The sequence below is a fragment of the Merops nubicus genome, unplaced genomic scaffold, assembly GCF_000691845.1.
Source record: "Merops nubicus isolate BGI_N331 unplaced genomic scaffold, ASM69184v1 scaffold19007, whole genome shotgun sequence".
Classification (NCBI taxonomy): domain Eukaryota; kingdom Metazoa; phylum Chordata; class Aves; order Coraciiformes; family Meropidae; genus Merops; species Merops nubicus.
The window spans coordinates 68922-85464 of NW_008621208.1; the positions used below are offsets into that span (position 1 = coordinate 68922).

The 16543-nt window shown below is 38.0% G+C and overlaps 1 protein-coding gene across 1 annotated transcript in view; it reads right to left on the reverse strand.

Annotated features, from left to right (window-relative positions):
- DPP4 (dipeptidyl-peptidase 4) overlaps window positions 1–16543 on the reverse strand; it is a gene marked incomplete at its 5' end in the record, with an annotated part of 31945 nt that overhangs the window by 7061 nt on the left and 8341 nt on the right. Inside the window, 12 exons of the mRNA XM_008944396.1 lie at window positions 1088–1187; window positions 3266–3320; window positions 4223–4417; window positions 5916–5985; window positions 9136–9234; window positions 9737–9784; window positions 10710–10819; window positions 11319–11372; window positions 11566–11633; window positions 11738–11842; window positions 14471–14515; window positions 14664–14799. Coding sequence (XP_008942644.1) covers window positions 1088–1187; window positions 3266–3320; window positions 4223–4417; window positions 5916–5985; window positions 9136–9234; window positions 9737–9784; window positions 10710–10819; window positions 11319–11372; window positions 11566–11633; window positions 11738–11842; window positions 14471–14515; window positions 14664–14799 — 1085 coding nt within the window. The remainder of the gene's footprint in view (window positions 1–1087; window positions 1188–3265; window positions 3321–4222; window positions 4418–5915; window positions 5986–9135; window positions 9235–9736; window positions 9785–10709; window positions 10820–11318; window positions 11373–11565; window positions 11634–11737; window positions 11843–14470; window positions 14516–14663; window positions 14800–16543) is intronic.

Sequence of the window (16543 nt, forward strand, 5' to 3'; positions counted from 1 at the left end):
TATATTACTTTTTTTGCAGATTTGCTGCTTTATTTTAACACATACAAATCAATGTTCTGTTGCAATTTTCTAATATCCATTTGACTTCTCATCAGCATTGTCACATGGGTTTGGTTTTTTTTTTTTTTTTTAAAAAATGTTGAATATGCATCCCTCCTTTATCTAATCAACCAAAAGTGGAATTTTAGACATCCTGATCTTCATTTAAAAAGTATTTACTGACATATGGTAAAATTCATGCCCCAAACCTTATGAAAACAGCCCTACATCCTCGATTGACTACTGCTAAAGTACCTGGCAGTATGATCTGAACTGCTGAATTAGCCAGAGCACATAATATGCTATCATACAGTCTCTGTGCTAGTTGCAGAAAGATAAGTGCCTTATTTAGCAAAGGTTTGCCAGTGAAAGCTTTCCCTTCAATTTTTTTTTTTGACATATCAAAACCAGAAAAAATGTAAAACTGTGCTCACATTGTATCAGCACTTACTCTATATGATTTTTTTAAATGTGGGAGAAGGGCTCCTATAACTGTATTTGCAGCTTCATGCAACTTCAATCTTATATGCTATAGAGATGAAGCACATACAGACTTGTCCACGCATTCAGGTTTTCCACACATCAAGCTATTCTTAAGATTAATTATATTTATAAAATCCAAATTTTACATTCTTAAAAAAAAAGAAAACCCAAAGGCAAATCAAATCCTATTTTTGCTACATTACAAAGCAAAGTCTAATAGCAATGGCTTTCTGACACCCAATACTGGCCTCAGAACACGTGGCAGCTTTGGAAAGCCAACACAGGCACGTTAAGGTAATATTACAAATATTACAATAATGAAGCCTCCATTAAAGGTTGAAGAGATTACCTGGAACTGTGGATCTTACTTTGAAAAAAGGGAAATAAGATTTAGGTAATTGGTTTAATTCTCAAGTGTGGTACCCCTGAGTTCATAAAAACAGACCAAGTGGCATTTACACGGCATCTAGTAGATAATCAAAGTTCTGCGCTATGAATCAACACTTTGCAGCATGTGCACTGCAAGACATATGGGAATCCTTGTAACAAGGAAGCCATCACATACCATAATATTGCCAACGTGACACAGGGGCAACCGCTATTCCACACTTGAACACGCCGCTTCCAGAGCCAAGCACCATGGAGGTCACGTATCCCCCATAAGACTGAGAAGAAAACATTGCTGTTATTTTAGTCGGAAAGAGAAGGATGGGGCCCATCTGCTAAACGGTTCAGCGGGCATTTATAGGCTCAGCGTTTTTCATATTAATGAACTCCATTCTGAATTTGGGTCAGATCTCACCCAGCCTGCTCTGCTGGGGAAAGAGGCACCAAACAGTGCATGGCAGCTGTGGCGCTGATGAATGAGAACTCGCCGGGCAAAAAGGGCAGAAATGCTGCTGAACTGTGACTCAGCTGCAGATGACAGCCTTTGGGAGCGCTGCAGGCAGCAGCGAAAGACAGGAAACAAGACACTGCTGAGCTGCTGTGTCCCTCTTCGTGCTGGGGGAGTGGGTGGAAGCAGAGCTCGGGCCCACAACATGCCTGATGAGTAGCTGCACCAGGGCACCCAAAAATTTACAACTCCCTCATAGCAGACCTATGGCAGCTAACTTGCTAACTCTCCTCCAAAGCGTCAGGAGCAAGACTGTGACTGAGGAGTGAAGGATCTTCTGCTGAGTCTGTGGGAGGAACTGTGCAGCAACACACGCCTTGCCATGCACAGAATTCACTCCCAGTCTACCCTGATACACAGATGAGTAAAATATCTGATACGCTTGAGCATCCAGGCAGCAAGATACTTAATGTCACCAACCACTGAGATGTCACTAGTTTGAAGGGGCTATTTAGGAAAATGTGCCTACCCCACATTCAAAAAAGAAGAGCAATTTTTGGATCTCATTCCTATCTTGAAACCAGATTACAGGCAAATGGAATGGTATCTTAGGTCAAACCCCTTAAATGTTTGCTCCAACTTCAACACTTACATCCTCCCAATGAGACTGGCAAAGTAATACATGTACTCAATAATTAAATGCATGTTTAAATATGTTGCCTAATCCAGCCACAGTAAAAATATTACTTGCAAACCTATGGCAAAACAAACAAACAAACAAAACTCCAAACAAACCATAGTGACAGGCTGACAGTCTGAAAACTCCAGAGATAAAGAAAATCTGTTTGTCCAGAGGTTTGGTATTCAGGATGCATAACCTAGCTCCAAAGAGGATTGCTCTTCAACTATTTATCCTGAAGCTCATCAGGTATAAGATGGGAATGCATTAAGTCCTCCATTTCTGCAAAGAATTTTCCTCCCACTAAAATGAATACTACTACGCTTGCCTTCATACAACACAGAGCTGGTGCCTTTAGTAGCTTTTTTTTGTGGAGGTAAACATCATCATCTTACCATCAAGCAATTTAGTCACCGGTATCTGTCACCAGCAGTGACCAAATTTCAGCTAGCAATTTAATTCAAGATCTTGCGTGCCATCCTATATATACTTAAGCATAGGATGCACAGAAACAGAGCATGCACAAATACTCCCTGTGACAGCAGAAAAAGCAGTGAACCAGCAGCCCAGGACAGAGTTTAAATCAACAGATGTCACTGACACTACATATACACTTATCTTTCCAGCTGAGGGGGTATGCATGTACGACCAAACACTACCTTCTACTGTGACAGGTTTTAAGCAACATCAGGTCAGAGAAATCTGGCCTCTGGATAGAAGTACTGCTGACATAAAACACAGCCAAGTACAACAGTATAGCAGATTTAGATATTTTTCAGGATGCTAGCAAAAACGTTCCAGCCATGCTGTGCATCTGGTTCACATGTAGTTTTACATCTTTTTGTGAAAATTAGAGTAATCCAATTAATATAAAGAGGCATGCAACACTAGTGAATATATACTTGGGTGCGGACTCTTTTTTGTTTTGTTTGTTTGATTTGGTGTTTGTTTTTTAACACGGGTTCATCTTGTACACAGGAACTTGGCAGTATCCCTTTAAAGTGTTTTTAATCCCTCTGGTAGTCCTAATTTCTGTTTCAAAAGGTCCTGAATGCTTGCAAAGGGACAACGTATACAGGCACTTGTAAGAAGTATTTCATCAGTTCAGTTATTGGACTGTGCCACAACCCCAGAGGTGCCACACACTGAAGTGCTCCAGCACCTCACATGTCAGCATAACAAATAGTTTTTATAATTAAATAATAAACCAGCCGGACTTGCGTACTTACCCAACCCCAAATAGCTATTCTGTCCTTATCAACAAAGCTCATTTCAGAAAAGCTTCTAAAAGCAAACAGAATAATTAAACACTTAATCTATTGCAGGTATCTGCTGTTATACATCATGTCTGCCTCTTTCTGTTGTACAAATAAGCATTTCCCACTTCATCACAGTTATTGCATATGAAAACATACAATACTTCAGGCATGTGTCTAAGAAATTCAGAAAAACAGCTGTGCATATGGAAAAAAACAAAACAAAACCAAAACAACACAACAAACCTGGACAACCTGTAAAAGCCCTCAAACCACACTCACTGACATTTGTATTGCATTAGGTTAGATTTCACCACCTGCCTTGCCTGCAGCACTCAAATTGAAGCATTAAGGGACAGGCTGACACCTGTACATCTAGTCAGGGTTTAAAAAAAACTTAAATAAAAAAATCTGAAATGCTATTTGTTCAAACTCCTTAACATTTTAAAATCCCAAAAAGCAAACACCATGAGATGACTTCTTTGTGATTCTGAGAGATTCATATTGACATTGTTTGGTTAAGTGAGGTTCTACAAGCTTAAACCAAGTGATCAATGGAAGCTATAATGTAAAGATTAATTAGTTTATACAAATAATTCCATCACAACAGGAAGTTGTAGAAAGCTTATCGTAAAACTTCCAGCTCCAAGTTCCTTGGTAGCATGCTCTTCTACTAATGTGACATCTATTGTCTCTATAAAACCAGATATATGGTAAATTTGTATCACAGCATTAACTCTTTGCTCTTTTTAAGTATAAAATGACATTTGGCCCATAAATGACACACTGCAGCATATAAAAATCAATGCAGAATTCAGTTATGTTTTAACAGTAATTAAAAAAAAACAGTTGAAAACTTCACCTTTTTAATCCCTGCAAAACAAGCACAGAAAAGAGCGAGCAGGTGTTGACCATTTCCCTGTTGCTCACCTGGCTGCTGCTATCTGATCTTCCACTTCGTACGTTCCCAGCCTTCGGTTTATGGCGTGCATAATTCCATCCCCCTGGTATCCGCTTCCTCTGCCATCGAAGCTGGCCACGATGATCTGCTCAGTGCTTGCAAGGTAAGTAGCCCAGCTGATCTGGAAGGTATAATCTACTTTCTGACTACAGGGTCCTGCATACCTGGGTGAAAAGTGCCACAGAAATTAGGCATTTACTCTCCACGTATTCTTGCATCAAGCGTTTACAATTATTGCTGACAATTTCCAGCCTCTAAAGGAGAGTAAACTTTTAAATTAAACTGAGCAAACAAGAAAAGCATCACTGACCGATTCCAAATTGCTGCTTTGTCTGGACACTAAAAAGCAATATTTTTTTTTTAAATGCCAACCATTAATCAAGAAAGCAGACTGGATTTTATTTCTTCTATTGCTTTCCACTTTAACAAGAAACTTTCATTACACTGCCTTTAAGCAGCTCATCAGAATCTCAAAACAAAATGTTGTATTGGCGTATCTAGTCATCTGAGTTTCAAAGCAATGCTCTTTAACTATTTCTATTCCGCTTACCCATAATTTATTTGGTTAAAGTCTGAAATAAAAAAATAGCCTTCATTTGGGAAAATTAGAAGTATCTTTTTTTTTTTCATTTTTAGTGCCTTATCAGTGTTCCTTAGACTCTAACTATTTCTTATGCAGGCTAAGAAAAAGGAAGCAAAGCTGTAATTATAACTTTTTTATTTTAAAATATTCAGAAGCACTCAAGGACTGCGAAATCACACTCTGTTAGTACCTGTATGGTAAAATTCTAGCCACTGTTCAACAGAGAAGAAATGGAAGAGTGACTCTTAGAGCTTTAAAACTGATTTTTCTTAGTTTTAAAAGAAAAGACTTCTTTAAAAGAAAGTCTCCACATCAAGATTTGTTTCTGTATGCCATGGATCCTGGCACTTTCAAAAAATTTTCTGATATATGGATCACCATGAAGCAAAGATCATCCTAACGAAGGCCCAGATAAGTCAATAAAAATGGAGTCAAAACTAAGATAAGTCTTGAATAGCAAAGAGCACTGACTGCTCATTAAAATGATCAATAGGTGTATCAAAAAGTATTACAGTGCTAACAAATTATATTACATAAAGATGTATCCAACAATTAACAGCTAATTTCTTTCTTTCTGGAGTGAGCTTCTTGTAAAAAAAAGAAAAGCTTAATACTTCTATTTTAATGAATAGCTAAATTTCAGTAATTTCCAGTTAGAAGAAAACATACCAACATGAATAGAAGTGCCTGAGGAAGAACCAGTGTCACACTCCCTGCTTCAGCTTTAGGATGCACTGCTTATTTGAGGTTTCATTCTGGAATGTCATTTCATTGAATGTTATTCTGAGTGAACCCCAAGAGCAGAGGAGGAGGTAAGTTAATGCTAACATCCTGGATTTTAAGTCGGATACAGAATGAATCTGCCTCACTGTCACCAGCAAAATACATCCTTGTTAAGCGTTACACCATCTCATGGTACAGGAATCTATCACAAATTGGGATACACCTAAATTTTTTCATTCCCTCTTAAAACTACTTCAAGAACATGCCAATTTTGTGTTTCCCAATCTGATTAAAAGCATTTGAAGTAGATGAAAGTGAGTATTAACACCACATGACCATATAACTTGAAGACTTACACATCAAGGAGCAGAGGGTACTTCTTTGATGAATCAAAATGGGGAGGCAATATCATTTGATACCACAGGTCTAAAAGTGAAAAGAGTTTAACTTAGGTCAGTTCTTCCGTGAAATAATTTGACATGTGTTGTAATTCATACAAGAGCACATTTGAGTCATCCTCTAAAAATTAAAAAGTAGTTTCATCCAAACTGTCTTAATGTATGCAGGTAAAAGTTCCTAGCTCATCTAATAATTTCAAGTGTTGTGTTTTTTTTTTTTTTTTTTTTTAAATGTTTGACACCTAAGTCAGCAGAAAGTCTGGAACTGCAATGCCTACAATAATAACGATAATAATATTATTTGGGGAAAAAATATACTGTCTCATTATTTTACACGATAAACTTACATGTAAAACTTTGTGGGTCTTTACAGTGGTAAACCTGACAGTAGCTTAAAAAAGTTTCTCTACTCAAATTTCTCTCCCAGCACTCAAAAGAAATTTTAAATATTTTGAACCTGTCAGAAAGTCGTTGCATGACAGTTTGTAGAGCATCCCAGAAACATATCCAAAATATCTTATTCCCCAAGCAACAATTATTCCAGTTCTATCCATGTTGCTCTTGCCACCCAAGCTGGCAGAGAGTTAGCTGGACATTTTAAATGCACACCAAGTAGGTTTTGCAAAGTGATTGGCTCAACTGTTCATTCATTAGTTTTAAAAGAACTGATGCTGCAAAGGATGCACGAAGCCATGCTGATGGACTGCACTGCAGTAGTAGCCAGAGTGCAAGTCCGACGGAAATTTATCCAGGTACAAAATATGCAGGACATCAAAACACTGGAAAATTAACCAACTAAGCTGAACATATAAGAACACTGATTTTAAATTCTTCATACTCTGTAGTCACAGGAGTGGATTTCTTCTTTCATAACACACATGGATTTATGAGCAGACTTGGAACTTGAAGTAGGACTACATAAATGGATTTATATCTCCTATTTGTCACATGAAAAATAGATTCCCCTTACCCAAAAGCTTTTACCCTGAAGAGATGAAGTAGTAAGAACAAAGAGGAATAAAAAGATGAATATACAACTGATAACACGAAGAACATCTTTAAACCTCCATCTTGCCTGGAAGATTTCATCTTTAGCCCTAGTAAAAATGTGACAGAAATAAAAGACAGAAAACACAAATACAAAGAGAGTTATTATATAAATAAGGTAACAGTGGAAGAAAGGAGGCATCAAAAAGAACAGTTAACAATGACTGACAGAACTCAATACAGTTTGTACAATATAATTCCATTAAGAAAATTAATTTTATCAATAGGAGGTTTATCATGAGGAGAAAAGCTTGCAGCAAAAGGCTGGAGCAAGAACAGTTTAGATAGGTACCAGGCCTCCTCGTGGCAGTCTGCTTTCCTCACTCCAGCAGAACACCAAGAAAGCTTCTGACCCCAGACATACAAATTCAGAGAAGCACAACTAGCAAAGCATTAGCAGTTCACTTCCTAGCATTTTGTTCTAGTCTATATTCAGATGTTTAGGTAGTCATGGAGGGTGAATGTGCTTTTAAGAACATGACTATTCAAACAAAATACTCCCCTACACAAAGTCAAAGGTGATCTTATTGAAATGTAGCCTAAATGATTTTGCAAACTTTTACATTTAGATTTCCACGTGCACATTTTTTTGGATAATAACTGAACTTTTCCTCCACTGTTCCAACCTGCTAAAACAAACCTAAGGGACTTGCACCTGTAAATTAAGACCTACTTGAATTATAATTTTAGTTAAATTTAACAATGCTTACTAGCTTTTTGCCACATCCCCCATTCCTCTTGTTTATTTAATGTGGTAGGGACTTCTGTTTTTTATGTAATTATCAAGGAAAAAAGCAGTTAATCCACTTTGTCATGAAAACATCAAGATAGCACCTGATATCATGATCAATGGTGCCACATCCAGCTGGAGACCTGTAACTAGTGGTGATCTCCAGGGATCAGTGCTGGGTCCAGTCCTGTTCAACATCTTCATTAATGACCTCAATGACAGTATAGAGTGTCTTCTCAGGAAGTTTGCTGATGACATGAAGCTGGGAGGTTTGGCTGATACACCTGAAGGCTGTGTGGCCATTCAGTGAGATTTAGACAGACTGGAGAGCTGGGCCAAGAGGAACCTAATGAGGTTCTACAAGAATAAGTGCAGAGTCCTGTACCTGGGCAGGAGTAATAAAATGCACCAGTACAGGTTAGGAGGTGATCTGCTAGAGAGCAGCTCTGTGGGGAGGGACCTTGGAGTCCTGGTGGACAACAAGTTGTCCATGGGACAGCAGTGTGCCCTTGTGGCCAGGAGGCCAATGGGATCCTGGGGTGCATTAAGAACAGTGTATGCAGCAGAACAAGGGAGGTCCTCGTGCCCCTCTACTCTGCCCTGGTGAGACCTCTCCTGGAGTATTGTGTCCAGTTCTGGGCTCCCCATTTCAAGAGGGACAGAGATCCACTCAAGAGAGTCCCCCAGAGGGCTAGGAGGATGACTGGGGGACTGGAATGCCTGCCTTATGAGGAGAGACTTGGGGGTTTTTAGTCTGGAGCAGAGAAGACTTAAGGGTAGATCTAATTAATGTGTATAAATATATGAGGGCTGGGTGTCAGGAAGGAAGGGGCAAACTCTTCTCACTTATGCCCTGCGATAGGACACAGGACAATGGTCACAAGCTGGAGCACAGGAAGTGCCACCCCAGCATGAGGAAGAACTTCTTTACTGTAAGGGTTCCAGAGCACAGGAACGGGCTCCCCAGGGAGGTTGTGGAGTCTCCTTCCTTGGAGACTTTTAAGACCTGTCTGGATGCGTTCCTGTGTGACCTGCCCTAGACTAGATGGTCCTGCTCTGGCAGGGGGGGTGGACTCAATGATCTCCAGAGGTCCCTTCCAACCCCTAATATTCTGTGATCACACTATGGAAAAAAGTATATTTTAGATAAGAATATTTTGGGATTTCAGAAAAAAACCAGAATGTTTGGAGATTTAAAAAAAAAAAAATAAAATCCAATCCCAAAACCAACCAACCAAAAAAAAAACCCAACTCAAACAAAAAAACTAGTCTTGCCTCTAAGTGCTGAATAACTGCAATAATCCCCACTACACCCATCTTCTCTTTCATGCTTTTTAGCAGAAGACCTTGAAGGACTTGGTGAAAGAGGGAGAGAAAGGTAAAACATGTTTTTGAACTTACTGTATCCACCTACACTAAGGGATCCAATTCTTTTGGAAGGCATCTGAATATCTTTCAATGCATTTTCCAGTTCAGTGTTATTTTCCAAGTATCTGAGGACTAAATAACAGAGGTAGTAAGAGTCAAAGATTAAATACATTGTTTTGAAATGCATTGCTCTTTTAGTCATGAACCACTTCAAAAATTTTAATTCTGAGATGATGGCAGCCTACACTGCAGCCTTAGTTCACTGCAGTACTTGTTTTTCCTCTCTGATTCAATGTTTACAATACAGTTTTCCTTCAGTAATTTAGTAACCAGAAAGCTGTTTTCCCTGTTTTTCATCTAAATGCAATTTCAGAAAAACTGAACAATTATCCAGTAAATAAGTCATATGTTACTCACTGTTTTCTAGCACAATATAAAATAATATTAAATAAACGATGAATAAGTGTATGCCAAGTTATCTGGTTATCTATACTAGAGCAATTATCTGAAATTAAATTTACCCTTTGTAACCGACATTGTAATTATTATACTAAGCAAGGAGAACAGAAGTAAAATAAATTTATACAGCAATATTTTGGCTCAACACAAATTGTATTTTAAGACAATCCCATACCTTGGTCATCACTGCTTCTGTGCAGAGTAGACACGGGCAGGCCAGGACCTGTTAATAGAGCACAAAACCTTCAGGTTTATGTGCTGTCTCAAAACACAACCCTTGTAAAGTAATCGGAAGTGGGTGAGTCATAAAAGCTCCCTTCAGCTTGCACAAGATAGATTTTAAGTTACTAGGACCCAAACTCAAGCCACGTAATCCTGTAAAATGCTCAGACTGTCTTGCAGGTGAACCACATGACTGTGAGGTACTGAAAAATTAAACTTCCATTCTTTAGCAAGCTGCAGACCATGGTTTGGAAATTAGTAAGCCTCATCATGGAGACCACTGCAGTCTTCTTCAAACAACCATTTTTACAACCTGACGATCATTTCTTCGCTGCTGTCTGTCCTTCTAGCCCATAGATCAATGAAGATATTGGCATTTTAAAAACAACATACATATCAATTTAAGGAAAATTTTAGAGCAGATTTTATTTTTCCCATCCTTTGATTAATTTATCCCTCGTACTATCTAGCACAAGCACTTACAGATCAGAGACAGACTACAGTATTACTGCTTAACTTATGATTATGTTTGTTGAACTTTTTTTGAACAGCACTATCTATCTAAATTTTATTCCCACATAAAGATCATTTGCCATTACCCAGCCTTTTGCTCACCTCATTCACAGAGCCTCCAAATTCCTCTAGACAGAGCTCCCCAGCTCCTAAGGAGATGGCACAGTGGACAGGAGTTTTTTGCACTTCTTTTAGGTCCACTAGTAGAACTATCAAACTTTATCCTTGTAATTTTTTGTCAAGGTACTTTTGAGCCTAGGAGGGAGTACGTTTTTCTGCTGCTGATGTATTTATCCAACATATCAACACATACCATGGCTATGCAGTGAATATCAAGATCTTGGCAAAGTGAACTTCCCCACTCAAGTAATCAATGAGTCATGTTCATGTCAATTAATTCCAGATACACTCACCACGGCAATCTAGCTGATAATACTGTGCATCTTTGCTGAAGGACACAGAGTAATACTGGCATCTTTCTCGATTCAGATCACAGCTAACACATTTAGTAGAAATTGGACTCCTTTCCAAGAGCGCTCTGCAAAGTAGACGAACTTCATCTCAGATAAAAGACTTTTTTTTTTTAAGCTATACCAAACAAATGTATGTTTTTTAAATCAGATGACCAAATGAAATATGTTAAAAATCAGAAGTGAAGTCCTTACTGATTTAAAAATCAGAGAAATCTGACTTTAATCTTTTGATTTCAATTAATACTGGAATCATATAACATAGCATCATTTATAGTCATAGCAAAAAAAGCACAAGAGGTTTTCTTTAGGGTTTTACTGCTTAAGGATTGGTTATTTCTTTTCACAATTTCCCTTTATTGACTAAGTTTACAGAAAAATGTTTTAATCATTTTTACAGTTTATACTCCTGCATTGATTTTCATTAAATATCCTGTATAGGATCCCACATTAGGGCGTGAACATCCTTATCTTTCATTCTGCAATGCTTTTGCTTAAAGTTTCTTTTTCATTACCAAATATTTTATTCATACTGTAGAAAAAATTCCTTACTTATAAAGATTTCTTCCTCCTGGCATTCCACCGTTTTCATTACTAATATAGTATCTATAAATGCAAAACATTGATTTTGGTAAAATGTTTACAGTACATTATAGTATATAAACGTTTATCTTACATGTTGACATATGTTTTTTAGTGAGTTTAAATTACACCTTCTCCCTGTTCTCCCTCCCTGCTTGCTTGGCCCCTTGTTACAAGCCCTCCTGATAAGAATCAAGAGCTTAATTACAATACTCACAAGAAGTTACTGGTTACAGCTTCTATGCTGATTACTTCCCATTTTCCTGCAGTAATAGGTACTGGAGCCTGGAAGAGGGAGGAGGGGGAAGACACAGCAAAACGTAGAATGTGAAGCTCCTTGACCACTAGGAGAAATACAAGTCAGCAGTGACCGTTCTCCCATTGCTTACCTGTGAGCCATTTATGTAATGGATGTGCTTGTAACCGGCCGTATCGCTGAGTACTTTGTAGTAGGTAGCATTGTCAGGTGCAAAGTGAGGGACAGACGGCTGAAACTTGAACACAAGAAAGATGTCTGTTAAAGTAAACAGCAAAATTCCGAAACCAAAATGATATAGGTGGGTTTTGGTATCTCTGAATAGGAGTTTCAATACTTAAAACAATGCATCACTGAATGCACTGCAAAACTTTTTACCTGCTGACTTAGTAGGTAGAACCTCTAGCCATTACCCTAAAAGTCAACACACTTAAAATATTTTCCTGCTCCTTAAGCAGCACAATTTCCCAAGTGTTAACTCTTGTAATGATCAATGTACACTCCTACCTTCTCTTGAAGTCCTACAGGCATTTCTAGTTTCCTAGCATTTTAGGAAGCAATATGTGCATCTACTTTTAAAGTCACCATTTTATTTCATTGAACACCAACGTGCAGCTGTAGCCTATAGCAATATAAACATTGCAAATACATGTTTTCCTTGACTTTCCCTATTTTAAACAACATATTTGTGGACAAATTCTTTGAACTGTTTCCCCCTCCCCCCCAGCTTGACAGTGAAAAATGTCCCCCTTTTTTAAAAGAAAACAACCTGCTAGTAAACAGGTGAATGCCAGAGAACCAAAACTAGAAAGATATTTTCATGAAGGAACTATCCATTTATCAACTGGGAGTTACAGAAATGGATTCCTTCTACTGACTGTAATTTGGATGTGCTCCACACAGTAGAGAGAAAAAGGGAGGCATAAAACTGAGCTGAATGAAATAAAATTTATTTCTGCGATAAATGTAGAAATATCTAAATGTTGATTAGCCACTTGACACAATGCAATTACCTGAGATGTTCCACCAACTTTGAAAAGGAAAAGTGAAACTGAAAGATGAAGTAACTTGCCTTAGGTCACTCAATAAGCAATGACAGCTTGAGTCTTCCCAAGTTGTGCTCCACGCAGTCTTTCTTTCTTCCCTAGCAGTATTTTTGAAAAAAATAACTGGCAAATATTTTGCTAGCTTCTCCCTTATCACAGTCTTGTTTTTCCAGAGTGCAATTTGCCTTCAACTCAACTGGTAAGCTCTAACTTAGCTCATGACCTGGAAGCCTTTTGCAGTAACACAGGCTGTTCTGAGCATACTTAGAATTAAGTATAATTTCATCTCTATTTAAAAAAGAAATTAAAAAAAATAAAAGAAAAAACACCTATATACAAAGAGAGAACTATATGTCTATATTTTACACACATGTAATTTACTTAAGTTTGTGTATACACTTACATGTATAGAATGTACATGTGTGTACCTATACAACTCTCACACATATCCCTTATCAGTCAAGTGTTATTTAAGATCCTCAAGTAGACACGAATAAAAGACAGGAATAAATATACCTTTTCTATCCCCTTTTCAATCCTCCCTACTTTCCACTCCCTTCTCAAATCCAAGAATCATACAGTGAGATTATCTTTTTCTTTCAACAGCTCCTAAGATGTGGGTTGTCTCTTTAAAAAAAAAAAAAAACAACAAAAAAAACACACACACAAAAAACAACAACCTAGTTTAATGGCACAGACTTGCATTTTGCCCTCTCATTTTGCACAACTGTTTACAAAGTCTGCAGCTTGATCATCACATTGTCTAATTGTGAAGCCTTTGCTGCAGAGAAGCAAAATGTGTCAGCGTTAAGGCCTTCCTTTCCATATCAAATTTGACAGCAGGTGGGTTGATCTCTCATCTTCATACTGCGGATGATTTCATCCCTGCTGTTGCCTTCCTCTTTGCATTTCTTTAAACTTTCATTTTTGACTTCAGAAGTGAACTAGTGACTAAAGCATAATCAGTGTATGGAAAATGCGGGAGTGGAAAGTGTACTCTCTGTTCTCATCAAAAACTCTAAAACTCATTTCTCCCTCCAAGTCTGAACTTTTGCATCTCTGCTTCACTTCCCCCAGATCTTCTGTGTGGTTCATTAGGTGCCTACTCTCTACCATATACAAAAGGACTGAGAGGCAGCTTGGAAAGCATCACCCAGACAGAAGCGACTGGTTTGGAAGAAGTGTATGAAAATTTTAATCTGGTCAGTTATGAGCATCTTGTCCCCAGTTATCGTCAATGGGTATTTCAGGTGGGGAAAAATAAATAAATGCCCCAAGTTGAACCTGGAATGGTTTGCTGCAACCTGCGACACAAAAAAATTACTTTTGTCCTCTGTGCCTTTCCTCTAATACACTTCTTAATACGTTTTATCCCCTAGATCATTCTGGAGGTGGCAGGAAGACTGGAGTGCAGCCGAACAAAGAGAATTGTGAACCTTGGCTCCTGCACTCCCCTACCTACCACTACCAAAGCAGCAGCTCAGAATTAAAGAGGAGTCCGGAAGGAGCACTCTACTTTTTGGCAAGCTGAACACGATGCACAGGTCACAGAGGATGCAGTTACAGCTCCGGCCCATGCTGCACTGTCAACCCAGCTTGGGAGTTCAGTTTCTGAACACCACACCCACGAAAGCTAAAAACCAGGAGTGGGGTGGCATAGCAGCTCAATTTGACCACTATTCCTACATATGTAAAATGCAACAAGTGAATGGATCAAACCTGCATGCGAGAGGCATTGCACCCAGCAAGAGGCTCATATGAAATTATCTTACTTATCAGTACTATTTAGCATGTAACAGTTTTAGAAATTGAACACTCACTCTACCAATCCATCCAGTTCTACTTTCTTCCGTAAGTTGTTTCTCCTAAGAAAGAAAAAACAAACAATCCCACAACAATTATGCTTAGTTTAAATCAGGCTACGTTTCTAGGGAGGTAAACATACAGAGATACGCGACTCCTTTCTAAGTGCATTTATGAAGCAGTGTGACTCTCCCACCTCATTTTTCTTACCTGTGGACATGACCAATTTCTAGTAGCATTTTTAAAGTCACAGACTGCGAGGACTGAAAAATTCTGAATTCTTCTGAGCCACTGCAGACAGATCCTTTCATCTGTTACCCATGTTACGACACTCAAATAATGATCCCTGAAAACAGCAATAGCATTGGATACTTAAAATCCTCTCTGTAATAGCATACTTTACAATAGCTTTCAGCAGTTCACTGAATGAAACTCATCTGGCTATTTTCATTTCAATCTACTCTTCAGCAATAAACAATGATGCAAACCTAACTGAGCCATTTATTTTGTCAATTTCTTTTTGCTACTAGTAGATACCTTGGTTATCTTCATTCACACAATAAAGAATTAGATGTTTTGCACATACCCACTTCCAGAAAGACTGCAATTAAATTCTAACAGCCAGATCACTATCTTCTAATGCATAAAATAACAGCAACTCCAGACTTCATAAATCTTGTACTGTGTGCACCTAGAGGAAATTCTTCTGAATCTTAAGTTATATGTGCCTTAGATCTCGGAATTTTATCCTTAGCTGCATGAAGTTGATTCTTGTAAGCACTTTGAGTGATACATATCTTTGTTTAATTTAGTACTTATTTCCATTAGTTAGAACAGAGGGAGAGATCATACTAAAAACAGATAGTACTATTTGAATATTTTACTTTCATCTTCAGAACACCCACTAGTTGAAATGAAGAACTCGAGTATCTGAGAAAAAAATATCAATTTCACTAATATTTCTGTATATTAATTTTTAAAAAGGCATAAAATGTAGTGGCTTTGTTTACCATTATTATCTGTTAGATGTACTTGTCTTTTCTTATTTTAGATCTCTCCTATCACCTAGAAGCCTTATGAACTAAAATAAAACAAACCTCCCCTCCAAGGCAAGTATACATTTTTAACTTGGATTTGCACATTTGACTTAGTTCCAAGTTCATGTTCCCTTTTTCCCCAAAGTTAGTTAAAAATGTGTGGGAAGTTTTGTGGTGAAAGTGAGTATCTTGGTGATTGAGGGGGTGAGGGGGGGGGGGGGCTGAGAGAAAGAGAAAAACACTACAATTAATGTGGATGGATTAAGATGTACTGTAGAGAAAGAATAAAGAACAATGTATTCATAAAAACTTGTGTATCTTGGTTAACACAGAGATCCTAGTCCCTTCAGTCCTCACAACAGTGTAATTAACACTGATATAACCGTTACAGTGTTTTGGCCACCAAGTACAGAATGCTGGGTTTATGCACTAGCTAACAGACCTCTTCTGTTTTTTTTTCTGAAGTACATCAGTATAACCTATGCTTCCACTCACCATGTTTGTAAGTGCAAACCTCTAAAACTCTTCCACAATATGGTTAAAAAAAAAAGAAAAACCACACAAAAAAAAAAACCAAACACAAAAAACCCCAAACATCAAACCCAAAAACCCAACCCAAACTGCAAGATCTGCAATACCAAATTCTGTGTGCATGCATTTTAAATCAATTTAGCTGCTGTTTACAAAATACATAGATTATGTTGTGCATTTCCAGTGGAATTTTGAGAAGTACAATTTTCCAATTGGTGTAAGAGGTGCCATTTTTCACCCTATTTCCAAAGAAAATGAACATTTTAAGTATAAACCTGAAGACAACCGTGATACCTTGCCTTAGCAAGAAGTCCATTTCCAATGAAAGCAAATCTTCAACCACCACTAAGGTTTTGCTTTGCTGTTTCCCCCCCTCCCTCCCCCCCCCCAGTGAATTGGAATACATATAATTCAATTATATCAAAACTTGCTCATATTAAAGTTGTACTGTGAAATGACTTCACCATAGTTAGACTCCACTGAATGTGATGAGCCAAGAACTTGTCACATTCTGAATATAAC